This window comes from Oncorhynchus tshawytscha, linkage group LG33 (assembly GCF_018296145.1).
Source record: "Oncorhynchus tshawytscha isolate Ot180627B linkage group LG33, Otsh_v2.0, whole genome shotgun sequence".
In the NCBI taxonomy this organism is placed as follows: Eukaryota; Metazoa; Chordata; class Actinopteri; order Salmoniformes; family Salmonidae; genus Oncorhynchus; species Oncorhynchus tshawytscha.
Genome location: NC_056461.1, coordinates 14,773,829 through 14,801,296, shown reverse-complemented (window position 1 = coordinate 14,801,296; position 27,468 = coordinate 14,773,829). Strand labels below are relative to the sequence as shown.

Sequence of the window (27,468 nt, the reverse complement as noted above, 5' to 3'; positions counted from 1 at the left end):
GTATGTGTTTGTGCTGCATCTCTCTCTTTAATGCAGACCTCTCTCTTTTATGCAGACACTTTTTTATCTGTCAGCACATAATCACCGGTATGTCCCCGTGGAACATTGTAGAGGCATGCTTCACTAACTTTTAGTTCTGCTTGAGGAAGACATGTTTTATTACTGCTTACAGTACAGCTTGTCCTCTAGACAACCGTGCTGTTTATTCCTTATGCAGACACATTGAGCATTCAGAGACTGAGACTGATGTACCAATAAAGGGAAAGTACACCAGTCTACAAACGCTATTAGAATATAATTAGATCAATAGAAGGAAAGCGGAACAGTGTCTGTCTGGAGATGTATTTGATATCACCCAGAACAAGTTATTAGGAATACCATTCAGCTGTGTCTCCAATTGTCCCAGTTATAATCATATAACGATACATTGATTCAAAATTTTGTCACTTTGCTTTGGGATCTTTTCAGAAGGTATTTCCTTTGGTTTTTAGAATAGATCCCTGTGGACATGCTCAATAAAGCCCCATGATGAAGGTGTCCTAATACCCATAAAACCTAGCGGTCAAACAGGAAAACGGCTCCAAATGTTCTCCCACCATTCATTTTTTTCCATTGGGGATTTTAAAAACAATTCAAATAAGGGCTGTGTTTCATGTAGGCTTACCATGGTGTGATGATAACCATATAAATCTCTCTCGAACAAGCCTCACATTTTTAGCAAAAACACAATACACTTTTTTTTTTTGGGGGGGGGGGGCTTGCCTGTTTTGCATGTTATTTTGGCATTCATATGTGTCACATATCAGTTTGCAAACAATGTAAAATATATATACAGTGGGGCAAAAAAGTATTTAGTCAGCCACCAATTGTGCAAGTTCTCCCACTTAAAAAGATGAGAGGCCTGTAAATTTTCATCATAGGTACACTTCAACTATGACAGACAAAATGAGGGGGGAAAATCCAGAAAATCACATTGTAGGATTGTTAATGAATTTATTTGCAAATTATGGTTTGTCACCATTTTAGTGCAATTAATGTATTGTTTAGTGTTGTACTGTGCTGTGCAGTGGCTTTGCTGGCATGCATAATTAGTTTACTTTTTAAAATTAGTTTTCCCCACCAAGATTTACATGCTAAAATCGCCACTGATGATGACTCACACTGTGGTACTCAATGGCAGGGTTTCCCAAACTCAGCCCCCCTCCCAGGTGCAGGTCTTGGTTTTTGCCCTAGCAATACACAGCTGATTCAAATAATCAAAGCTTGATGATGAGTTGATCATTTGAATCAGCTGTGTAGTGCTAGGGCAAAAACCCAAACTCTTTTCTGTGGCCACTTTGAGAAATATATCTGTCTACCATTGACACTAGGTGGTGCTATAATACCCATACCCATAGTATTGAGGAATTAGCACATTGGCATAACGAATCCTTCTATGGCCTCTGCAAGACTGGCAAGGCAACGTCCAACGGGTAAAATGTGTCAATTTTAGCCATGTCATATTCAGGTAATACAAATATATTCAATTCATAACTCTCACTAGCCTGATTTGACAACATTATTTGATTGAAATTCAATTAACTCAATTGATTGGTGTGGATTTAAAATATCTAAATATGGTATTCCCATCACTGGACTTGAACAAGAACCATATATCTAATCTATAGATGCGCGCAATTCAATGAGCTACGCACATTTACTCACAAACTGATCCACAAACCATTTTCATTCAAGAACGCCGGTTTGTACAGTAGCCTACGTTATGTAATCTCTGTTATAATGAACAGGTTCACCATGTCTGGGTTGTGTCAGCAGCATCGATCTACTTCTCTGTTAGTGTTCGCCTGTTCTTGGTGTGAGGGGAATGTAAATGAATCCACACAGTACTTCTCTTACACAGTCACTCACTCAGATGGTGATAATTAATCTTTCCATACATAATCTTATTTACAAGGGGGAAACGCTTAGACATATTTAGACACATTCAAAAATAAATATATAGCAATGTGGTATAACACCATTCATTTCTCAGTGTGCGACGTGAGATAGCGGTTTTGTTTTACACGTCTCTGTTGCTCATCGCGTTTGGGCGCGCTCATTTTCTGTTGCAAGAGGGGGCAGAATAGTTGCCTTGCTTCCCCTGTAGTTTAGGAGGTAGGGACAAATAGTACAGTCCAGAGCGAAAGCATTGAGCTCATTGAGTAGCGGACAATTGCAGTGAGTATCACCATCAGTACCACAACCGCACGACAAGCCCCGGTGCTCAGACCGACCTACCGACCTACACACAGAAAATCAGCCACAGTCAATCCCTGACAGCCATGAAACAGACTCTGCTCGAGCTGATGAGGATGAGCAGAATATGCCGGATGGTACTCGCCACTTGTTTGGGATCTTTTATTCTGGTCATCTTTTATTTCCAAAGTATGTTCCAACCAGGTAGGTAGGGTCTCTGTCTCTCTCGAATTTGTTGTGTGTTGTGTTCATTGATCTGTGACGTCCTGCCCATGGCCCACTCTGTTGTGGCATGTTAATATCGATGTATTTGTTGACTATGTTGAATCATGCATTTTATAAACAGTGACAAGGTTGTAACACCCATCTATCCATCCTGTGTCGCCGAGGTTGGGAAATAATGTGTTGCCTGTTTTAGGTCAAACACTATCGCATAGATTGTGCGTTTATGCAATTGATCGTATAGGCTATTGTGCCAGAGTCAGTAATCTCTTGGGAAACGAGCACGGCATGTGTGTTTTGAGATTGCGGTACTCATCGCCTGTAGTCGCTGGCTTTCTCGCTGGTATGGATGGATTCTTTTTGTCTCTCTCCAGTCAGTTTGGCTGAAGTCGACCCAGTGCCACTGCCACGGCACCGTTCGGCCGCAGCCGTACAGTATAGGCTCTGTACCATGAATCAAAGAGCCCTGCTTTCAGACGCGCAAGGATCTCACTGCACAAACAGCAAAATGCCTCAATATTGACCTACAACAGGTTTACAGTAACGCGAAATGATTTCTGAGCAACTGTGTGACGCTGTTAAATTCCTCCCATGACTGAAAATGTTTAATTTGAGCTCCTGTTCCATGCCATGGTCCAGGATCAGAGAGGTGGCAAAAATAAACTTTTTTAGAAAGGGATATAAAATAATGATATGTAAGTGACGTATGAGAGAAAAAAAGTGTGATTTAATTACCTCACTAATTTGGAATACATTGGCTATGCTTTATTTCAATGTGGCCACGTCTCTATTTGCGGTAGTAGGGAATATAGTGATGTAAATAATAATAACAGGGTATTGTGCCATGTAGACTTTTCCCAGCCAAAGTGACCGTATTATTGTTAAAGGGGATTTTGCAGTAATACTTTATTCGTTCCCCTCCTTTGATTCAAATTTGTGTCCGAAAAGTGAACAAGTGGTAATGGATTTTTTTTTTTTAATGAAGGGGAATATCAGCGAATGCATTGTACTACAGAGGAACCAAGTACGAATGCGTAAAACTCTTATTGCCACGCCGTACTTCCACATAATTTGGTTGAATTTCTGAGTCCCTGGTTGTGAGTCATCGATGTAGCCTACACCAGCGACGGGGCTCTCATCGCTAGCCTACTGCACCGTAATGCGTGTCATCCCTATTCCGTTAATCAAACATCACCGTGGAAACTGCCCCAATATATGTGCGTTAGTGCGCACACAGATACTTGGGCATGTGGAGAAATGCTTTCCAGCGGCGATGCATGACTCCCCCGCGACATTCTGTAGATCCACAAAGACAAAAGGCTGAGGGGGTTGCTATAGGGAGCCTCTCCCAGGCATAGGGGTATAGGCATGCATGGACCTATCTCGTTTTAGAAGAGGGGACATCTGAAAGTGTTGCATGTAATTGTTTTTGAAGAATACATGTCAGACATGTGAGAAAAAGCCCTGTGTAAGATGGTGTGTGTGTGTGTGTGTGTGTGTGTGTGTGTGTGTGTGTGTGTGTCAGTGGTGGTGGAGCAGATGTGTGGTGTGTTTAAAGGTAGTGAGGTTGTGTGTTTGGGAGTATGAAGCGATTATGTGGGTGAGACCAGGGATTGACATTAAGGGTTGCCCTATTGCCAGAGGCAAGTGAACTGAGTGGTCTGGCAAATTAAGCCTGATCTGAGGTTGCCGGCAGGTGAACCAAACTGCACACTATTCCAGTAGCCTAAAACTGTTCTGTCTGGTTCCTGCCCATTGCTTAAGTGAATAATGGACAATGTCTGACATTTCGGTGTGTAACTGTGCTTGTTTCTCTCTCTCTTGACCACCCCTCCACTCACATACACAATACAGCCTAAGAACATGACAGACTGAACCCCTCTGGTCTTCCCGTAGCACTTCACGGCACACGGAAGTCCGAGGAGTGCTCCTCTGGTTCCGGAATGTTAGACTGCCTGGGAATCCCGTCTCGCCCCCCTGTGCAAACTCTCACCTCGCTTACAGGCCCTTTGGGGTCACAACCTTTAAACCAGACAGTGGAGAGAGACTCCTCATCTGGGGCTCAACACACTCACATGCACACACTTGCTCACATGCGCGCACGGCTGCAAACGTGCACACACGCTGGAAACACTCCAGTGAAAGTGTTCTTCAAAGAGACAGATCCAGCTTGAGTCATAGTCCGTTGAGCTCAGTTGAAGCTTTGTGCCTCTGATAGATCATTCAGTGTCTGTGTGAGGTTGCCTTCCACTGCAGGCATCTGTTTAAAGGCATTAGGACTGGGACCAAAGGAGCAGCAGCAGCTAATATGGCTGTTTTGTTTAGTCAGTATTCTTTGGGTGAGAGGTGCCAGGGGGTATTTTGGAGAGACTGGGCATGACTGTCTGTGTGTGTGTTTATACTGGGACTCTGTTCAGTGTATTTTCTCGGCTGTGTGTGAGTGGTGACCTGGTTGTGCACTCTGGCCTCAGTCACACACTCACGTTTCACATCCCCCATAATGCACCAGTGTGTCCAGACTAGAGCAGCCGAGCATGGACAGTGACATGGCTCACTGACCTAATTTGGAATTTTTGGGTAAGATTTCCATAGCGACGGACCTCAAAGAGAGCTAGGGGAGGGGGAAAAGGGGGGTATGAGGCAGTCAGATGGAGTTTAGCGGAAAAGACTTGATCAAGAATGAGATGGATAAAGCCTCTGGTGGAATTTCTTTGGGAAACTCAAAACTCCTTACTGCTTGCTACCCCGGGACAGTAATGTAGGGTGGAACTGATACTTTGTTGAAGACGGCTGATTTGCAGACTGTGGTTACCTCATCCATAATCACTGGAGTTTGATGATAGAATCATTGACTTACATTCTAGAGCTCTACAGTGTCTCCCTTTGTTCATAGGAATTCAATGGCTTTTATCCCTTTTGTGGGAATTCTAGAGTTCTTGTCCCTGTTTCTGTGAATGTGTTCTAGAACTGTCCCTTTCTGTGCGGTGGAATTCTCCAGCACAAAAGCTTCTGATGTTATCCTGTACAGAGAACAGATGACCTAGAGTAATAAAACTAGATTCTTTCTCTCTCTCTCTCTCTCTGCCTCAGTCTCTCTCTCTCTCAAAATTCAATTCAATTGGCTTTATTGGCATGGGAAACACGTTTACATTGCCAAAGCAAATGGAATAGACAATAAACAAAAGGGAAATGAACAAGGGAAACACTAGTAAACATTACACTCACAAAAGTTTTCAAATTATATAGACATTTCAAATGTTATATTATTGGCTTTGTACAGTGTTGTAACAATGTGCAAGTGGTTGAAGTATGAAAGGGGAAATACACAAAGAGATGATTATAGGTTGTAGTTACAATGTTGTTTGTGCTCCACTGTTTCCTCTTTTCTCATGGCAATTGGCCACAAATCTTGCTGCTGTGACTGCACACTGCTGTATTTCGCCTAACAGATATGGGAGTTTGTCAATGTTTGATTTGTTTTCAAATTCGTTGTGGGTCTATAATCTGTGGGAAATATGTGTCTCTAATGGGGTCATTTAATGCGGCCTCTCTCAATAGCAAGGCTATGCTCACTGAGTCTGTACATAGTCAAGGATTTTCTTAATTTAGGGTCAGTCACAGTGGTCAGGTATTCTGCCACTGTGTACTCTCTGTTTAGGGCCAGATAGTGTTCCAATTTACTTTGTTTTTTGGTTGACTCTTTCCGTGTCAAATGGTTATGTTTTTGCTTTCTCTTAATTTGGTCGGGTATAAATGTGTTTGTATCCTGGGGCTCTGTGGGGTCAGTTTGTGTTTGTGAACAGAGCCCCAGAACCAGCTGGTTTAGGGGACTTTTCTCTAGATTCATCTCTCTGTTGGTGAGAGTTTTGTGGTGGAATGTGTGGGAATTGCTTCCCTTTAGGTGGTTGTAGAATTGAACAGCTCTTTTCTGGATTTTGATAACTAGCGGATATAGTCTTAATTCTGCTCTGCATGCATTGTTTGGTGTTTTGCATTGTACACAAAGTATATTTTTGCAGAATTTTGCTCAATTGAGTGTTTGTCCCATTTTGTGAGTTCTTGGTAGGTGAGTGGACCCCAAACCTCTCAACCATAGAAGGCAATGGGTTCGATAACAGATTTAAGTATTTTTTGCCAGATCCTAATTGGGATGTTGAGTTTTATGTTCCTTTTGATGGCACAGAACCCTTCTTGCCTTGTCTCTTAGATTGTTCACAGCCTTGTGGAAGTTATGGTGTTGATATTTAGGCAGAGGTATGTATAGGTTTTTGTTCGATCTAGGGCAACGGTGTCTAGAGGGAATTTGTATTTGTGGTCCTGGCAAGTGGACTTTTTTTGGAACACCATTATTTTTGTTTTACAGAGATTTACTGTCAGGGCCCAGGTCTGACAGAATCTATGCAGAAGATCTAGGTGCTGCTGTGGGCTCTTTTTGGTTGGGGACAGAAGCTCCAGATCATCAGCAAATAGTAGACATTTGACTTCAGATTCTAGTAGGGTGAAGACAAATGCTGTAGACTGTTCTAGTACCCTCACCAATTCATTGATATATATATATATATATGTGTGTGTGTTGAAAAGGTTGAGGCTCAAGTTGCATCCCTTTTTCACCCTACGTCCCTCTGGAAAGAAATGTGTGTTTTTTGCCAATTTTAACCGCCGCTTGTTTGTGTACATGGATTTTATAATGTTGTATGTTTTTCCCAACACCGCTTTCCATCAATTTGTATAGCAGACCCTCATGCCAAATTAAGTGAAAAGCTTTTTTGAATTCAACAAAGCATGACAAGACTTTGCCTTTGTTTTGGCTTGTTTGTCAATTAGGGTGTGCAGGGAGAATATGTGGTCTGTCGTACGGTAATTTGGTAAAAAGCCAATTTGACATTTGCTCAGTACATAGTTTTCACTGAGGAAATGTACAAGTCTGCTGTTAATGATAATGCAGAGAATTTTCCTAAGGTTGCTGTTGACGCATGTCTCATGGTAGTTATTGGGGTCAAATTTGTCTCCACTTTTGTGGATTGGGGTGATCAGTCCTCTGTTCCAAATACTGGGGAACATGCCAGAGCTGAGGATGATGTTGAAGAGTTTAAGTATAGCCAATTGAAATTTGTGGTCTGTATATTTGATCATTTCATTGTGGATACCAACAACACCATAGGCCTGTTTGGGTTGGAGGGTTTGTGTTTTGTCCTGTAGTTCAATGTAATTGGAGAATCCAGTGGGTTCTGTTAGTCTTTAATAGTTGATTCTCAGATTTGTATTTGATCACATACAGTACTTTTTTGCTGTTTGTTCTTTGTTATAGAGCCAAAAAGATTGGAGAAATGGTTTACTCATACATCTCCATTTTGGATAGATAATTCTTTGTGTTGTTGTTGTTTATTTAGTGTGTCACAATTTTCTCAGAAGTGGTTAGATTCAATGGATTCTTCAATTACATTGAGCCGATTTCTGACGTTCTGTTCCTTCTTTTTGTTTTGTTTTAGGGATTCACCATAGTGATGGTGTAGGCTCAGGTTTTCTGGGTCTCTAGTTTTGGTTGGATAGGTTTCTCAGTATATTTGTTAGGTTTTTGCATTCTTCATCAAACCATTTGTCATTGTTGTTAATTTTCTTAGGTTGTCTGCTTTAAATTTTTAGATTTGATAGGGAAGCTGAGATGTCAAATATACTGTTTAGGTTTTCTACTGCCAAGTTTTCTACTGCCACACACTATTACAGTGAAACATTTTGTCCAGAAAGTTGTCTAAAAGGGATTGAATTTGTTGTTGCCTAATTGTTTTTTGGTAGGTTTCTACACTACTTTCCTCCCACCTATATATTTTCTTAATATTTTGCAGTTCCTTTGGCTTTGCTGCCTCATGATTGAGTATTGCTCTGTTCAAGTAGACTGTGATTTTGCTGTGTTCTGATAGGGGTGTCATTGGGTTGACTGTGAACGCTCTGAGAGACTCTGGGTTGAGGTCAGTGATAAGTAATCTACAGTAATACTGCCAAGGGATGAGCTGTAGGTGTATCTACCGTAAGAGTCCCCTCAAAGCCTACCATTGACTATGTACAGACCCAGCGTGCGACAGAGCTGCAGGAGTTGTGACCCATTTTTGTTGGTTGTTTTGTCATAGTTGTGTCATAGTTGTGGGAGGGAATGCTGTCACCTCCATGTAGTTGTTTGTCCCCCTGTGTGCTAAGAGTGTCAGGTTCTTATCCAGTTCTGGCATTTAGGTCGTCACAGACTAGTACATGTCCATGGGCCTGGAAATGGTTGATCTCCCCCTCTAGGAGGGAGAAGCTGTCATCGTTAAAGTATGGAGATTGTATTTGGGGGATATAGGTAGCACACACGAGGACATTTTCTCTGTTGAGATAGTTCTGGGAGGGTGTCTGGCTGGTCTGGGCGGGGTGTCCGTTTCTCTGTTGCTCCTGTATGAGGTGCTGGGGCTGCAGTTGAGGGTGATGTCCTTCAGGGTCCTGGCAAAGGTGGGGACTGCTGTCTTGTAGAGGCAGACCTGGTCATAAAGGCTGTTCAAGTCCAAGGTGGAGTGATGAGCCAGGTAAACATTTGGTTTTGAGGCAGTCCCAGGAAATGCTTGCATTCACCCGCAGTGTGGTGTCAGGGTGAACGTCTTTTTGTGGTAGCAGGGTGGAGATAACCACTTGCGCGTTGGGGAAGAGGCTTTTCAATCACTCCCTTGAGTGCTGTGGCCACCCTTTCCTGCTGGGCTCTAAGGTTGTTTGTGCTTGTGTGTATTACGATGTGGCTGGGGGACCCTAGTCGGTCCTCTAACAACAGCTTCAGGGCACGCCGGGTGTTCGGACATCAGAGTTTAGCCACTTTTGGAAAAAGTTTCCTCTCATCATTGTATTTCCCATTTGAGTCAATGAGGAGCACAATCTCTGGCTTTTGCGTGTCCTCAGTGGGTGTGGGGGTGTTGTCAGGAGAGCTATCAAGTGGGCTCTCTCCCTCTCTCTCCCTCCCAACCCCATTGTCCTGTATCCTCGCTCTCTCTTCTGCCTGTGAGTGTGTATTGTGGGAGGGTATCCCAGACGTCCTGAAGGACCATGACATTGTGGCTCTGTCCCCACATTTCATTGGCCTGTGGTGCTCCAGTTCAGGGCCCATGACTGTGTTGCTTCTGCACTTTTGGCCAGGCAGCCGTGAGGTTGATAGCCATCTGTTGGAGAGTCTGGACTTCAATACAAGAGACTGCCATTGGGTTACTGACACACACACGCACACACACACACACACACACACACACACACACACACACACACACACACACACACACACACACACACACACACACACACACACACACACACACACACACACACACACACACACACACACGTGCAGATATATAAGGACACATACATGCGCTCTGATAATACAGTCATTAAGTAATTAACAGCTATAGACATTCTTTAGCACAGAACAGCAAACACAGATTCATTTATATGGGCGACAGTAGACAGATAGTCGTCTAGAAACAGAGAGAGTGAGAGAGCCCCCACTTCTCCCCTTACTTCCTGTGCCTCTGATAATCTGATCATGGGCCTCAAGTAAGGGGCACACACACACACACACACACACACACACACACACACACACACACACATAGTTGAGTGAAAGGTGCTGTGTCTAATGGTGCAGACCTCTCTATTTAACAGACGAGGGGCTCACAGATGTTCAGGGGTTTCTCTCAAACCCCAAACAATAATTTCCTCCCTGATAGTAGGTGGATACGGAAAGGGGGATGTTAATGATGGAAAATGTCTGCTTAAGTGGCGTTTTCTACACGTCAACATCTGGTTGCCACCTATCGTAAACCGTTAGAGGGCTTGACTCTGATTGAAGGGCACATTAACCAGTCTGACTGGGTTCTGTTGATCTCAGCAAACCTCTTCCGTTCTCTGTTATTGGGCGGTTGCAACGTTACCTGAGTGTTGCTGGAACATCAGACTAAGACAGATGTGAATGTTATCACGCTGCCTCCTGCCGATAAATATTGATTTGGTTGTTATGTTTTAGTCCCTTGGCGGTTAGCAGGTTAACAGGTGGTTAACACCGGAAGTTAACCACATTTGGACATTATTAGCGGCTGTGCGTTGGAGAGAGGGATAGAGGAGGGTGCTGGAGCATTTTTGGGTGGTGAGTGCATGGTCCGTCGATGATGTGAAGTGCTGCTCAGCCTCTCAGACAGACTCACGGCTAATATTTACCTTCAGAGGGCCAGAAGAGCCAGCGAGGTGTGTGTGTGTGTCAGCTATGTACGTGTCTGAACATATTGGTCCTTCCTTTGTTGTTGTCAACTTGTGTGAGTCAATTTGTTTCAGAGAAGAAATAGAGTGTGTGTGTGTGTGTGTGTGTGTGTTAGACAAAGAGAGAGTTTGTTGCCCAGTTGCCCTTTCTTTTTTGGGTGAGTGCTCAGTTTAGTCCCGAGCCCCTGCTCTACCAACACACTGATTTAGTCATTAGAGTGAGTAACAGCCCGTGGCAAAGCCATCTGCAGTCTGCTGCTTTGAGACCAACAACACCAAAGCAGGACTGTTAGGGTACAGAACTGGAGACTTAGCCTGGTTCTAGATTTGCTTGTTTTGTTTTGTCAACTGCTATTGTCTGTGAAGATGAACATAGGTGTTGGCAAGACATCACAAACAGGTCTGGGACCAGACTATAATGACCACAGGCACTATAATGACCACAGGAGATTTTTCTCGGCTAACCCAGAACTAAAGTCTTGCGTAATTGGTCAGATGCTCGATTAAGTTCTAGGTCCATACGTATAATGAGGATTGGAACTGGAACAAAGAGCTCCACCCCCTCTCTCTCTCTGCAAGTTACGGGCAAGTCTATGGGTCACATGTCCCCGCACCTTCCAAAATTCAATAGCTGCTAACACCTGCAAAATCCTGATTTGTCCCCGTTATCTCACGCATCCCATTGTATCATGACAGATCTCAAATCAAATACAATCAAATAAACTTTTATTTGTCACATACACATGGTTAGCAGATGTTAATGTGAGTGTAGCGAAATGCTTGTGCTTCTAGTTCCGACAATGCAGTAATAACCAACAAGTAATCTAACTAACAATTCCAAAACTACTGTCTTATACACAGTGTAAGGGGATAAAGAATATGTACATAAGGATATATGAATGAGTGATGATACAGAGCAGCATAGGCAAGATACAGTAGATGGTATCGAGTACAGTATATACATATGAGATGAGTATGTAAACAAAGTGGCATAGTTAAAGTGGCTAGTGATACATGTATTACATAAGGATGCAGTCGATGATATAGAGTACAGTATATACGTATGCATATGAGATGAATAATGTAGGGTAAGTAACATTATATAAGATAGCATTGTTTAAAGTGGCTAGTGATATATTTACATCATTTCCCATCAATTCCCATTATTAAAGTGGCTGGAGTTGAGTCAGTGTCAGTGTCAGTGTGTTGGCAGCAGCCACTCAATGTTAGTGGTGGCTGTTTAACAGTCTGATGGCCTTGAGATAGAAGCTGTTTTTCAGTCTCTCGGTCCCAGCTTTGATGCACCTGTACTGACCTCGCCTTCTGGATGATAGCGGGGTGAACAGGCAGTGGCTCGGGTGGTTGATGTCCTTGATGATCTTTATGGCCTTCCTGTAACATCGGGTGGTGTAGGTGTCCTGGAGGGCAGGTAGTTTGCCCCCGGTGATGCGTTGTGCAGACCTCACTACCCTCTGGAGAGCCTTACGGTTGAGGGCGGAGCAGTTGCCGTACCAGGCGGTGATACAACCCGCCAGGATGCTCTCGATTGTGCATCTGTAGAAGTTTGTGCGTGCTTTTGTTGACAAGCCCAATTTCTTCAGCCTCCTGAGGTTGAAGAGGCGCTGCTGCGCCTTCTTCACGATGCTGTCTGTGTGAGTGGACCAATTCAGTTTGTCTGTGATGTGTATGCCGAGGAACTTAAAACTTGCTACCCTCTCCACTACTGTTCCATCGATGTGGATAGGGGGGTGTTCCCTCTGCTGTTTCCTGAAGTCCACAATCATCTCCTTAGTTTTGTTGACGTTGAGTGTGAGGTTATTTTCCTGACACCACACTCCGAGGGCCCTCACCTCCTCCCTGTAGGCCGTCTCGTCGTTATTGGTAATCAAGCCTACCACTGTTGTGTCGTCCGCAAACTTGATGATTGAGTTGGAGGCGTGCGTGGCCACGCAGTCGTGGGTGAACAGGGAGTACAGGAGAGGGCTCAGAACGCACCCTTGTGGGGCCCCAGTGTTGAGGATCAGCGGGGAGGAGATGTTGTTGCCTACCCTCACCACCTGGGGGCGGCCCATCAGGAAGTCCAGTACCCAGTTGCACAGGGCGGGGTCGAGACCCAGGGTCTCGAGCTTGATGACGAGCTTGGAGGGTACTATGGTGTTGAATGCCGAGCTGTAGTCGATGAACAGCATTCTCACATAGGTATTCCTCTTGTCTAGATGGGTTAGGGCAGTGTGCAGTGTGGTTGAGATTGCATCGTCTGTGGACCTATTTGGGCGGTAAGCAAATTGGAGTGGGTCTAGGGTGTCAGGTAGGGTGGAGGTGATATGGTCCTTGACTAGTCTCTCAAAGCACTTCATGATGACGGAAGTGAGTGCTACGGGGCGGTAGTCGTTTAGCTCAGTTACCTTAGCTTTCTTGGGAACAGGAACAATGGTGGCCCTCTTGAAGCATGTGGGAAGCATGTGGGAACAGCAGACTGATTGATTGATTGAATATGTCCGTAAACACACCGGCCAGCTGGTCTGCGCATGCTCTGAGGGCGCGGCTGGGGATGCCGTCTGGGCCTGCAGCCTTGCGAGGGTTAACACGTTTAAATGTCTTACTCACCTCGGCTGCAGTGAAGGAGAGACCGCATGTTTTCGTTGCAGGCCGTGTCAGTGGCACTGTATTTTCCTCAAAGCGGGCAAAAAAGTTATTTAGTCTGCCTGGGAGCAAGACATCCTGGTCCGTGACTGGGCTGGATTTCTTCCTGTATTCCGTGATTGACTGTAGACCCTGCCACATACCTCTTGCGTCTGAGCCGTTGAATTGAGATTCTACTTTGTCTCTATACTGACGCTTAGCTTGTTTGATAGCCTTGCGGAGGGAATAGCTGCACTGTTTGTATTCGGTCATGTTACCAGACACCTTGCCCTGATTAAAAGCAGTGGTTTGCGCTTTCAGTTTCACGCGAATGCTGCCATCAATCCACGGTTTCTGGTTAGGGAATGTTTTAATCGTTGCTATGGGAACGACATCTTCAACGCACGTTCTAATGAACTCGCACACCGAATCAGCGTATTCGTCAATGTTGTTATCTGACGCAATACGAAACATCTCCCAGTCCACGTGATGGAAGCAGTCTTGGAGTGTGGAGTCAGCTTGGTCGGACCAGCGTTGGACAGACCTCAGCGTGGGAGCCTCTTGTTTTAGTTTCTGTCTGTAGGCAGGGATCAACAAAATGGAGTCGTGGTCAGCTTTTCCGAAAGGGGGGCGGGGCAGGGCCTTATATGCGTCGCGGAAGTTAGAGTAACAATGATCCAAGGTCTTTCCACCCCTGGTTGCGCAATCGATATGCTGATAAAACTTGTTTTCAGATTAGCCTTGTTAAAATCCCCAGCTACAATGAATGCAGCCTCCGGATAAATGGTTTCCAGTTTGCAGAGAGTTAAATAAAGTTCATTCAGAGCCTTCGATGTGTCTGCTTGGGGGGGGGGATATATACGGCTGTGATTATAATCGAAGAGAATTCTCTTGGTAGATAATGCGGTCTACATTTGATTGTGAGGAATTCTAAATCAGGTGAACAGAAGGATTTGAGTTCCTGTATGTTTCTTTCATCACACCAGGTCACGTTAGCCATAAGGCATACGCCCCCGCCCCTCTTCTTACCAGAAAGATGTTTGTCTCTGTCGGCGCGATGCGTGGAGAAACCCGCTGGCTGCACCGCCTCGGATAGCGTCTCTCCAGTGAGCCATGTTTCCGTGAAGCAAAGAACGTTACAGTCTCTGATGTCCCTCTGGAATGCTACCCTTGCTCGGATTTCATCAACCTTGTTGTCAAGAGACTGGACATTGGCAAGAAGAATGCAAGGGTGTGGTGCACGGTGTGCCCGTCTCCGGAGTCTGACCAGAAGACCGCCTCGTTTCCCTCTTTTTCGGAGTCGTTTTTTTGGGTCGCTGCATGGAATCCACTCCGTTGTCCTGTTTGTAAGGCAGAACACAGGATCCGCGTCGCGAAAAACATATTCTTGGTCGAACTGATGGTGAGTTGACGCTGATCTTATATTCAGTAGTTCTTCTCGACTGTATGTAATGAAACCTAAGATGACCTGGGGTACTAATGTAAGAAATAACACGTAAAAAAAAAAAAAACTGCATAGTTTCCTAGGAATGCGAAGCGAGGCGGCCATCTCTGTCGGCGCCGGAAGTTTTGGTGTAAGATCTACGGTGCCATTTATGTTTACGCAGCCTGTCTACGAGAGGTTATCGAGAGAGCACGAACAGGTCTGGGACCAGGCTATAGATTGAGGACTCAGGGCAGTAGACTGCATGGTGGCCATGAAGGAGTGAGTGAATCATGGTTTTAATTAAATGGAGGATGTCTCAGTCACCATGTCTCATTAAGTGGCTCTGAGAGGAACATTCAAAGTGCTGCACTATGGCTAATGGGAAACGTCTGTAACATACACACTCATTCCAAAGTCATGGGCATTAATATGGAGTCGGTCCCCCCTTTTCTGCAATAACAGCCTCCACTCTTCTGGGAAAGCTTTCCACTAGATGTTGGAACACTGCTGCGGGGACTTGCTTCCATTCAGCCAGAAGAGCATTAGTGAGGTTGGGCACTGATGTTGGGCGATTAGGTCTGGCTCGCAGTCAGCGTTCCAATTCATCCCAAAGGTGTTTGATGGAGTTGAGGTCAAGGCTCTGTGCAGGCCAGTCAAGTTCTTCCACACCGATCTCGACAAACAATTTATGTATGGACCTCGCTTTGTGCACGGTGGCATTGTCATGCTGAAATAGGAAAGGGCCTTCCCCAAACTGTTGCCACAAAGTTGGAGGAACAGAATAATCTAGAATGTCATTGTATGCTGTTACGTTAAGATTTCCCTTCACTGCACAGGTGGCACCATGCATTGGGGCAGGTAGCATTCTCCTGGCATCCGCCAAACCCAGATTGGTCCATCGGACTGCCAGATGGTGAAGCGTGATTCATCACTCCAGAGAATGCATTCCCACTGCTACAAAGTCCAACGGCGGCGAGCTTTACACCACTCCAGCCGACGCTTGGCCATAGGCATGGTGAACTTAGGCTTGTGTGCAGCTGCTCGGCCATGGAAACGCATTTCATGAAGCTCCTGACGAACAGTTCCTGTGCTGACGTTGCTTCCAGAGGAGATTTGGAACTCGTTATTGAGTGTTGCGCCCGAGCAGTGAGTGTTACTCTACTCTCTTCAGCACTCGGCGGTCCCATTCTGTTAGCTTGTCTGGCCTTCGTGGCTGAGCCATTGTTGCTCCTAGACGTTTCCCACGTCACAATAACAGCACTTACAGTGGACCGGGGCAGCTCTAGTAGGGCAGAAATGTAATGAACTGACTTGTTGCATCCTATGACGGTGCCACGTTAAAAGTCACTGAGGTTTTCAGTAAGGCCATTCTACTGCCAATGTTTGTCTATGGAGATTGCATGGCTGTGTGCTCGATTTTATACATCTGTCAGCAACGGGTGTCAGCAACGGGAATCCACTTATTTGAAATGGTGTCCACATACTGTTGTATATACAGTGTATGTCACCTTTGTTTAAACTCCTTTGTCTGTATTCTGTCTCTAAATGTTGTCACTAGCAGCACCATATCACTATCAGCACCATATCACTAGCACCACCATATCACTAGAAGCTCCATGTCATCAAGTAACATTCTGAGTATGTCATCTATCACTAGCAGCACCATATCATGAAGTAACATTCTGAGTATGTCGTCTATCACTAGCAGCACCATATCACTAGCAGCACCATATCATCAAGTAACATTCTGAGTATGTTGTCTATCACTAGCAGCACCATATCACTAGCAGCACCATATCATCAAGTAACATTCTGAGTATGTCGTCTATCACTAGCAGCACCATATCATCAAGTAACATTCTGAGTATGTTGTCTATCACTAGCAGCACCATATCACTAGCAGCACCATATCATCAAGTAACATTCTGAGTATGTCGTCTATCACTAGCAGCACCATATCATCAAGTAACATTCCGAGTATGTTGTCTATCACTAGCAGCACCATATCACTAGCAGCACCATATCATCAAGTAACATTCCGAGTATGTCGTCTATCACTAGCAGCACCATATCACTAGCAGCACCATATCATCAAGTAACATTCTGAGTATGTCATCTATCACTAGCAGCACCATATCACTAGCAGCACCATATCATCAAGTAACATTCTGAGTATGTCGTCTATCACTAGCAGCACCATATCATTGGCATATTCGAATTCTGATCACACCTTGTCTGTCTGTATCCTTTAATTCTTTCATTCCTCTCTCTCTCTCTCTCTCTCTCTCTCTCTCTCTCTCTACCCTCTCTATCAGGCCTTCCTTGAGTGAGTGTGTTAGTGGGTGTGGTACGTTCCAGCCTGGTTGTTCTGCCACTGCCAGCGCGGCTGGTTTGGCAATGCCACGGGGAACGGTGGGCACCAACACCAGTCTGTGAGCCCACAACATGGCGGGTTACCAGATGGCCGCTGGGCAGGGCAGCGTGGCGCGACTGAAAGACCCCTCTCATGCCCGTCCAGGAAAGGGGAGGAGGGCTGGACACGTTGCCATCATAGAGGAGCAAATAGAGCTCCCCTGACACACACACACACACACACTTAACCCCATCCAAATCAAAGTTCTGCCAGTCCAGTCCAGGCTGAGAACATGGTGTCTGTGGTGTGAAGTCTGGTCCGGTTATACCAGGACACAGTCACTCTGTCTAGACCAGAGAGAGAGCAGGAGAGAGGGAAGAGGGAGGAGAGAAGGAAAGAGGGAGGAGAGAAGGGAAGAGGGGTGAATGGAAAGAGGGAGGATGATAGAGGAGAGGGGAGAGGAGTATAGGTGAGAGATGGAGGGCTGGAGTGAGAGATGAGTAAAAGGCTAGATTGGGAAGGGGACAGGGTATGAGGATTTAGATGTTGAGAAATAAGTATGAAGATGGAGGAGAATGTTTGAGGAGAGGGGATGAAGTGGTGTTGAATGGAGAAGAGAAGAGAGAGAGGTAGATGAGATGTGGGGAAAAGAGTAGAGCTGTTGAGAGACTGTAGACTGCTGAGTTGTACCTCATCCCTAACCCAGCCTGCTCTGTCAAAACTCAGAGAGCCAGAGCCCAGCCTACACAGTGACACAGCCAGAAAGAGAAAGATGGAGAGAGTATGAGGAGGACATACACTGAGTGTACAAAACATGCTCTTTCCATGACATAGACTGACCAGGTGAATTCAGGTGAAAACAATCCATGTCACCTGTTAAATCCACTTCAATCAGTGTAGATGAAGGGGAGGAGACAGGTTAAAGAGACAATGGATTGTGTGTGTGTGCCATTCAGAGGGTGAGCACGGCATGGTAGTAGGTGCCAGGTGCACTGGTTTGTGTCAAGTACTGCAACACTGCTGGGTTTTTCACGCTCAACAGTTTCCCGTGTGTATCAAGAATGGTCCACCACCCAAAGGACATCCAGCCAACTTGACACAACTGTGGGAAGCATTAGAGTCAACATGGGCCAGCATCCCTGTGGAATGCTTTTGACACCTTGTAGAGTTCATGCCCCAGCGAATTGAGGCTGTTCTGAGGGAAAAGGGTGCGCACCTTAATATTAGGAAGGTGTTCTGAATGTTTGATACACTCCGTGTACAACATCAGGCAAGAGGCACGGAGGGAGATTTGATATGTCCTTTAAAGTGGTAGCCTATGATAGTAACGGTCAGGTGAGTTATTACTCTCATTCTGCCTGTCTCTCCTTTAGTCTGAGTGTTTAAAGGCTGTTCTGAGAACATCTGTCACCATCCATCTGCGAGAATGTGTGTGTGCGCTTATGCTTGCATCCATGCATGTTTGCAGGTGGCTGGGTTACGCCCCCTTTGGCAGAGGCACCATCCAAGATGGCAGCTAGTCTGCAAATTTGACTTAGGGCAGAGAGCTCATCAGCATAATCAACATTCAAGAATCCTTCAATATTAGCTCGGCTTCTCTCTCTTGCCCCACAAAACACATTTTAAAAGCGTCTTCGTATTTCTCCACAGTCTCTCTCTTTCTGTTTCGCTCAGGGTCGACTGACACACACACACACACACACACACACACACACACACACACACACACACACACACACACACACACACACACACACACACACACACACACACACACACTCTACAGGACTATAATTTCTCCTTCTGTCTATTTTAAGAGTACGCAGTCTTCGATTGGACACACACTATAATTTGGTGGTGCAAGACTGCATTACTGGAGGCATTATATGTAACTGAGATCACTCTGAGAGAAGGAGGGACAGACCATGTCCAGACTACAGGTCAAAATGACTCAGTCACACAGTACTCCCCCGTTTTATCTTCCTCAGGAGAATGGTATGTCCTAGAGCAGGTCAGAGAGTTTGGGTGTATGGAACAGCGGCAGCTGCTGATTGGCTGAATACCTGTGGTGCAAGGTGGTTGGAGTTGTCAACAAAGCAGCATGACAGAAATATATGTGACGTTTATTAACTACTTGTAGTTTCTTTGAGAAGATACTGTATATAAAGCGATATGTGCATTTGAACAACTGCATAGATACACCTATTTCACTTGTGCATGTCAAAAACCAAATGGCTACTGCTGCACATGCTTCCACTGTTTTGAACAGATTAGATTATACTATTTAGAACGAGCAGCCAGCTCACGAACGAGTGCACCAGGGAGCACGGTCCTTACTAGTTACCCCAGCTACAAAGTCGTAAAGCCCTCCTATTTCTACAACGAAAAATGTGATTTTAAACCTCAAACGAACCTTAACCCTAACATCAACCACAATGCTAACCTTATGCCTAACCCCTCACCTTAAATACTTTTTACAATATAGCCAATTTTGGTGATAACTAGTGGAAACCAGGGAGAACGCAACAAACACATGACCTTACTGGAGATAGCTAGCTAACATACTGGAGATAGCTAGCTAACATACTGGAGATAGCTAGCTAACATAATCTCACAAATCATGATGCTCCTTTTTCATACTGAAAAAACGTCATATTTCCGAGTTAGTCATATATTAGTTTTAAAATACTTGAAATCAGCATGGGAGCTAATTATCTAGCAAACTACCATCTAGCTATAACAATTTGCTTATCAAAAGTCGGTAACTGGTTAATTTGACAAGAACAATTGACCAAGCTGTTTCTCAATGTTTCAGAAAATGACTGTAACTGGGCTAATTAATTTGATCGTGCTTTGTGATACACCTGTTTTATGCTGTTTTAGTTCACACAATATGTTGCCCTGTCACCTACAGTAGAACCTAATGGGGGAAACAAAATGGGCTTTTTTGTCCTACCAGATCCGCAATGAGAAGGTTCGAGCTAGTTTATCCCTCTGTCCTTCGACTCTTGTTGGATGTGGTTGTCCGATTTATCAGGTCCCATTTATTTACAAGTTAATTACAATGATCTTTTTGCTTTAGCGCTATCTGTACCTGATAGAGCAGATCTAGTCTCACGTGAGGAAGTATGTCTGGTGTGAGAGACTCCTTGGGATGAGGAGATTAGAGCAGACCCAGAAGTTCTGACTGAACGGGCGCACATTTGAGCACCCCAGGACGGTCCAGTCACTGAGGGGCAGAGTTGTAGGTAACTGAACAGCTTGTTTTGAACAATATATTTTTTAACAGGAAAATATACACATTTACCACACTTTTCTGATCATTTAAAACATAATCCATTAATTCTATAATATATATCTACATAAAAATATATATGTTAACATTTATAATTTGTTGGGGACCAATCACAAGTGGGGCTCCGCCCTTAATGCCCTACTGGGCGGACCGCCTCTGTTATGGAAGCAAGTTACTGTAAGTTGGATAAGAGTGTCTACTGGAAGACTAAAATATAGACTGTAGTTACACTCAAATAACTCAGTTTGCAAGTAACTCAAGTAGGCCTAACTTAGTTTGCTGAATTGGTCATTTCTAGGAAAGCTCAGGAATTGTGGCCTGTTTTTGGAGCATTTGTTTAGGGACAGGAACTCGGGTTGGGAATGTTGACTGACTCCAGCGTCTGTGTGCTCTCATCTTTTTATTCCTGGAGCGTTGTGACTGGCTGGGTGTGGACAGGAAACTACAGATGAAACAATGACCAGACTGAATAATACCAGACATTTAGAAGCATGCAAACTGGCCTAGTCAGGAACACATGTGCTTTCCATCTCTACCTTCTATCTTTAAACACTGAGTGTAACATTAAATACACAGACACATTCCTAATGTTGAGTGGCACCCTCTGAATGACACACATCCACAATCCATATCTCAATTGTCTCAAGGTTTTAAAAATCCTTCTTAAAAATGGTCTCCTCCCCTTCATCTTCACTGTTTGAAGTGGATTTAACAAGTGACATCAATAAGGAATCATAGACTGACCAGGTGAATCCAGGTGAAAGCTATGTCATGGCATAATACTGTTTTGTACACTCAGTGTATCTTCTCTGTATGTGAGTGTGTGCCCGCGTTGTGCGTGCGTTCGTGTGTGTATGCCTGTGTGTGTTTGCAAGTGTCTATAGGCCTGATGGTCATATTTGACAGACGGTGTGAGAGACAGGTGTTGTCTTAAAATAGTGAGCTCATCTTTCCATGGTAGCAGGGCTTGGTGTTAAGTGCTTATTTCCCACTGGGGTCAGACTGCTCCTTGCGGTGTGTCACTCCTTCTTCCAAGACATTTAGACATCTGCTGAGAGGAAAGGCCTCTTCGGAACGAATACCCTTTCATTCTTTAGTGCACATGTTTTCCAGTTTGCAAGAAAGCGATAAAAAGCGAGGGAGGGAAACGTAAAAATAAGTATTAGAGGACGATGTGGGAAGGAGAAATAAAAGCCAAAGAAAGAGGGGAAATTCAAACATTTGTTCCTAACGTGTGTTATGATGTTCTGTATTTTCTACAAATGAAAATTGGGACCAGTGTTTGCCAAAGGTCTTTTGAGGGTACAAGTCACTCAGGGAGTTAATGACTCAGGAAATGACAGCACACTGTTGCATGCTAAGGGGAACAGTTTCTGATAGGGAGCACAGTGTGTATTACACTGTGTGTATTACACTACCCATTACATAGTCAAGGCTGCAATGCTTCTGTGATTTCTCCTCCCACTAAATGAAAGTTATTGCTAAGTCAGACTTCTTGCCTCCCTTCTCAGACATACAGAGAAAGACACACACGTGTGCCCCCCCCCACACACCATACACACAATAAAGCTTCAATAAAGTTTATTTAAAGAGTCAAGGTTTATTGAATTGAACGTGCATGGACAGTCACACATACACACGTCCATCCATCGCCGTGTGTCCTTAAAAGAGAGAAGAAGAAAGCTCTGTCCTATGCTGACTGTCGGCCAGTTGAAGTCTATGGAGGGGTACCCCCTGTGTCTGGGATAAGGGGTTGTATAGTTACACCCCACAGAATAGCCACCGCCATGTTCACACTTCAAACACAGCACACTCTTAATTGAAGGAGTGTCCTAGCCACAACAACATCCAAATGTAATCCTGTCATTTTTCCCCCCAATCTGTCTTTTTTTTCTTTTTTTTCTTTCCATGCTTAACCTGCATTTACCGCGTAATCCTCTCTGATTTGAGCTAGACGGCTTGCAAGCGCACACAGTAATCAAGAGGTACGTCCGCTCAAGCATATCCAAACACACACACACACACACACAGACAGACAGACACAGACAGACAGACAGACAGACAGACAGACAGACAGACAGACAGACAGACAGACAGACAGACAGACAGACAGACAGACAGACAGACAGACAGACAGACAGACAGACAGACAGACAGACAGACAGACAGACAGACAGACAGACAGACAGACAGACAGACGCACACAGACACGTCTACCTCTGTCTGTGGGAAAATCTGTTCTGACTGAGTCAGATATCCCTTTGCTCTATACAATAGAGGAGTGGATCATGCTAACCACATGTAAGCTAACAGAGTTAGCGTAGCCTTTTAGCTAGATTAGCATCAATGGCCTCCGTAGAAAAGAAGCAGCCAATTAATGTCTGATCTCTGTTAGAAAAGCTAGAAGTGAATCCTCTTTCAATTCCTGTCAATTGCGGATTTGACATGGATCTCTCTTCATAGGACTCCAGTTCAATTCATGGCTTTAAATGGAATTAACCCAACTGTGTTTCAGTGTGTTTTCTGCATAACAATGGAGTTGACTAAGGCAGAAACAGACTGGAGCTAAGACGGTTCTTGTTCCAATGTGGGTCTGTGGGTTTGTGCTGGTCTCCTGGGTTTATAGGAAGATCAGCCTCAGGGTATAGAAGATATACAATAGACTACTGTTTGGGATGAGTTCCTTAAACCTGTTTTTCCATCTTTTGGGCTGTTTCTCTCTCTCATTCTCTCGCTCTGTCTCTCTTTCTCGCTCTCTCTCTCTCGCTCTGTCTCTCTCTTCTCTCTCCCTCTGTCTCTCTCACTCTTTTTCTCTCTCTCTCTTTTTCTCTCTCACTCTCTCTCTCTCTCTCTCTCATGCTCTTTTTTTCTCTCTCTCTTTTTCTCTCTTTCTCTCTTTTTCTCTCTCTCGCTCTCTCTCTCGCTCTCTCTCGTGCTCTCTCTCTCTCTCTCTCTCTCTCTCTCTCTCTCAATAAGTGTCTGTAAATGACATTTTCTGCCATGACTTAATTGGGACATTTGATAGTGTAATTTTCTCCTTCTCCCACAATTTCTTTGCTTAGTATTTGTCCCTCCAGTTTTGTTCTCTCAAACTCATCTAGACTTTGCCTCTTTGTATGGCTGTTCCTTTCCTCCTTTCCCTTATCTATATTTCTCTTTCATCACCCTCTCTCTCTCTCTCCCTCCATCCTTCTATCCTTCTCCCTCTCCAGGGTGCGGCTGAGACAATTAGAGGTTTGTGACCTTGCAGTGTCCCAGCGAGGGCAGCTCTGTTCTGGGGAAGGTGCCAGCTCATCCCCCATGGAGCTACAGCTGGCCTCTGGAGCTATATATATATATATAGAGAGAGAGAAAGACAGAGATAGAGAGAGAGAGAGAGAGACTGAAAGAGAGAGAGACTGTAAGAGAGTGAGAGACGGAAAGAGAGGGGCATCATTTGTTTATGCAGAGAGACCGGCCGAAAGACAAAAATGATAGGGAGTGGAGAGAGACTTATACAGTATGTGGGTACAAAGAAAGATGAGAGAGAGGAATAGAGAAGGCAAGAGGGAAAAGGAATGCTGCAGAACATACAGAAAGAAAAATCCCCAGCCCTCAAGTCAGTGTTATATGACATTTGAGCGACATTGAGTGCTGTCAGTGTGAAACGCCTTTGCTCCAGAGCTGTGTAGCTCAGCTGTGTAGCTTCTGACATCAGAGAATGTCTGGAGCTTCTCAACCTGTCTCTCTCGCTCTCTCTCAATCAACACACACACACACACACACACACACACACACACACACACACACACACACACACACACACACACACACACACACACACACACACACACACACACACACACACACACTTCCACACTGTCAAAATGTAATCTGCAGACTCAACGTAGCACACACAGTGACACAGTGACATAGTTCGAAGGCGTTATGTCATCAGCTTGTTAACACTTTGGTGACGTTGACACCAGCGTCACCCTCGGGCTCCCACAAAAATACAGTCTAACGTGATCATCTAAACCTAGAGTATCATTCTGGTCCCATCACATTGTGTGTCAGACTGGGTTTATGTCATATGCTACTTGATAGTCAGTATATCCATTGGAAATTGCCTACATGCTGCATGCCCCAAAGCATCATGTGTGGCCAGCTGAGACAATGGCATCTCCACTGGCTCGTAGACACGGCAGGACTACTACTGTCCATAAACAACACTGTGTGTGTGTGTGCGTGCGTGCGTGTGTGCGTATCTATGAAAAGAGGGAGACCATCAAGCTGTTGCCATAGTAATAGCAATCTATTAACTCTGCTGTTTTTTCCATTAACACACTACTCAATGTGTCTAATGAGCCACATTAAGGAGCCAGGGAGGAGGTACTCATCTTCTGTCCAATCAGGACCAACAGATCAGAGGATTGTCAGTAGAGTCTGCTAATCATAGTCTCACAGTCCCAGTAGAAGGGGGGGAGGTAGTCATTGCATTTGTCACGGGTCAATTGAAGCCTCGCTCCACAACTTCAGAAGATGATCAGGTTAATATGTGTTGATTATCTCTGATAGAGCCAGGACACAGCCTAATAATGGCCATTTAGTCCTGCCAGTACTCATGAGTTAGTATATAACAGTGTGTTGTGAGTTATTACCGCTTCAATGCATTGATTATGGACATGACGTTGATGGGCTAGGTAGAGTACAGGGATCTAGTGAGCTCACATTCCTCAGTGATATTTCACAGGTGTCCACTCTTTGCCTGTAGGACCCCACGGGCATGCTAAGGGCAGCTCTGTCATAGTGTCTGGTTCAGTTTTTTGGCAGAAGAACAAAAACAGCCAATTAATTACACCGCTGGAGCACAATACCAAACCTAGTACCTGCTATGGCAATAACCTGCTGAGGCTTCTATACTCCTTCTCTCTCTTTCTTTCTCTTTATTTCTCTCTCTTTATTTGTCCCCTCATTAGCTGAAGACAGCGGGTGGTGACAAAGCTAGTCGACCATTAAAATACTTTCCGTATTTTCCTGCATTGACCTCGCTTTGTGGTTTAAAGATGTCAAATGAAATCAAATTTGATTGGTCACATACACATGGTTAGCAGATGTTAATGCGAGTGTAGCGAAAGGCCTGTGTGTGGTGCGTGTGCATGTGCGTGTATGTGTCCAGCTGCTTGGTTTAAAGACGCGTCCCGCAGGCTGTGTTTCTGCTCCTGCTGAGACTGGGGCTTTGACCAGACCCCCTGACTACTGGGATGCTGTCTTTAAATGCAACTTTAATCAGACAGTCACAGAGGGAGTGCGTGTGTGGGTGTGTGTGTGTGCGTGCGCGCGCGCGCGCGTGTGTGTGTGTGAGCGTCAATTTAAGAGGCCCCAATCTCCCTTGGCTGGTTCACAGAAACTGCAGAGATTTGAGTTAATCGCTAGACTTCCTGTAACACAAACCAAACCAGAAGCACCAGATCCAGACCTAAAACAGACAAGATTAAATCCAAAGCAGACGAAATCAAGAGCTAGAAAACAGAACAGAAATCCTTCCTGGAAGCATTCTTTGACAAACATGGCTGTGAGAGAAATAGTTGCGTGTGTGTGTATGTTATCAATTAAATCCCTGTGTCCCAGTGGGAGTGTGAGACAGGTGGCAGGGCAGGGCGAACCGAAGTTTGAGGGATGCAGGGAAGCATGCTGAGATCAGGAACGACAGGGACCCAAGAGACACACAATATTAATATTTCATAGAGGCAATTAGACAGAGAGAGAGGAAAGCCAAAGTGAAATAGAAAAATATAAGAGTTAGGGGGCATGTCTATTCATTAGAAAAATAGTTGTTTGATTTTGCATGCGCGTGTGTGTGTTTACAGTTGACTCCTACTGTGACAACCCCAGCTCCAACTATGAAAGGTGAGTGACACTTTGACCTCACGTCACAGCTTGACCCCTGACCTTTAGTCTGAGGTATGGAGAATTAGAGGAGTGAGTGTCACGTCCTCATTTCCTATGTGTCAGAGGTTACATCGTCTGGTGTTGAGTGTGTCAAACAGGGAGTTTTGAGTCTGTGAGGAGCCTGTGAGGATTTCGGTGGGAAAGCCAGAGACTCAGGGAAAGTAGTCTTGTTCTATAAACAATCAATCACTCTGAAGTAGCTAGTGAGAACAGGGACTAGATCTGCTGTGTGTCAGAGGAATTGCAGGCTGTTGACACAGCCCCCTCCTATAGTTTTACACCCCTCCCCCCAGATGACAGACGAATAGATTCAACACAGAATAGCCCCCCCCCCCCACACACACACACACAACACACATATACAAACATGGTCTCTTTCTTGAGTAAGAAAGCTTCAAAATGCAGGTGTTTCAGCCTAGCTCAGGGCTTTCTGTGGTGGTGGGGCAGTCAGCAAAAATACAGCGCATAGGAGTTGATCATCTTGTCTAGTTGCGCCGTGATTGGCTCAGTGATCTGTCACTCATGGGGGCACTACGTCACCGCCAAATCCACAGGGAGAGCTAGGCAGTTCAAGCTCCCTTTGGTGCTGCCATAGATTTATATTAGAAGTGCCTGTCCAAGGAGGCTCAAAGTCATTGGCCACAGATAAAATGAATATCTATGGTAGCTTTGATTGGACTGATCATGTAAACGTCATACTTTCAAAATCTTAGCTAGCAAGCTAGATAAGCAGTCATCATCATGAATCACTATGACAATCTACTGGCAAATCCTTTTCAATCCTTGTCATAGGAGGAGAAATAATGAAGAGAAATGATAGATAAAACATATCGTGGTCATCGGGCTTTGGACATAAACATCACACAAGTTGGAAATCGCAAATTCAACAATGAGTGGTTTGGAAGGAATTAATGGCAATGCAAAGCAATCACTATTTTGCCTCCCCTGCCTGCTATTCAGGGGAGAGGGTGTGTGGTCCAGGTCTGGGTTTAAGGGTTTAACGCATCTGTCTGAAAGTGTCTCTTATCTAATGTTATGTTATCTATGTTAAACATGCAACACCATGGGCCATAAAAAGGTTGGATACATTGGCCGTGCTGTCAATCCAGCATGACTTCT

The 27,468-nt window shown here is 44.7% G+C and overlaps 1 protein-coding gene across 2 annotated transcripts in view; it reads left to right on the top strand.

Annotated features, from left to right (window-relative positions):
• Positions 1-2,197: 2,197 nt before the first annotated feature.
• The window catches only part of LOC112235801 (carbohydrate sulfotransferase 11-like), a 90,255-nt gene continuing 64,984 nt past the window's right edge, over positions 2,198-27,468 (top strand). The window contains exon 1 of one of the 2 annotated variants that reach the window (XM_042311103.1): positions 2,198-2,424. In XM_042311103.1, the coding sequence (XP_042167037.1) occupies positions 2,322-2,424 (103 nt within the window). In that variant the 5' untranslated portion in view covers positions 2,198-2,321. Of the gene's footprint in view, positions 2,440-27,468 lie in introns of both variants that reach the window. The other variant, XM_042311102.1, reaches the window with a different exon arrangement.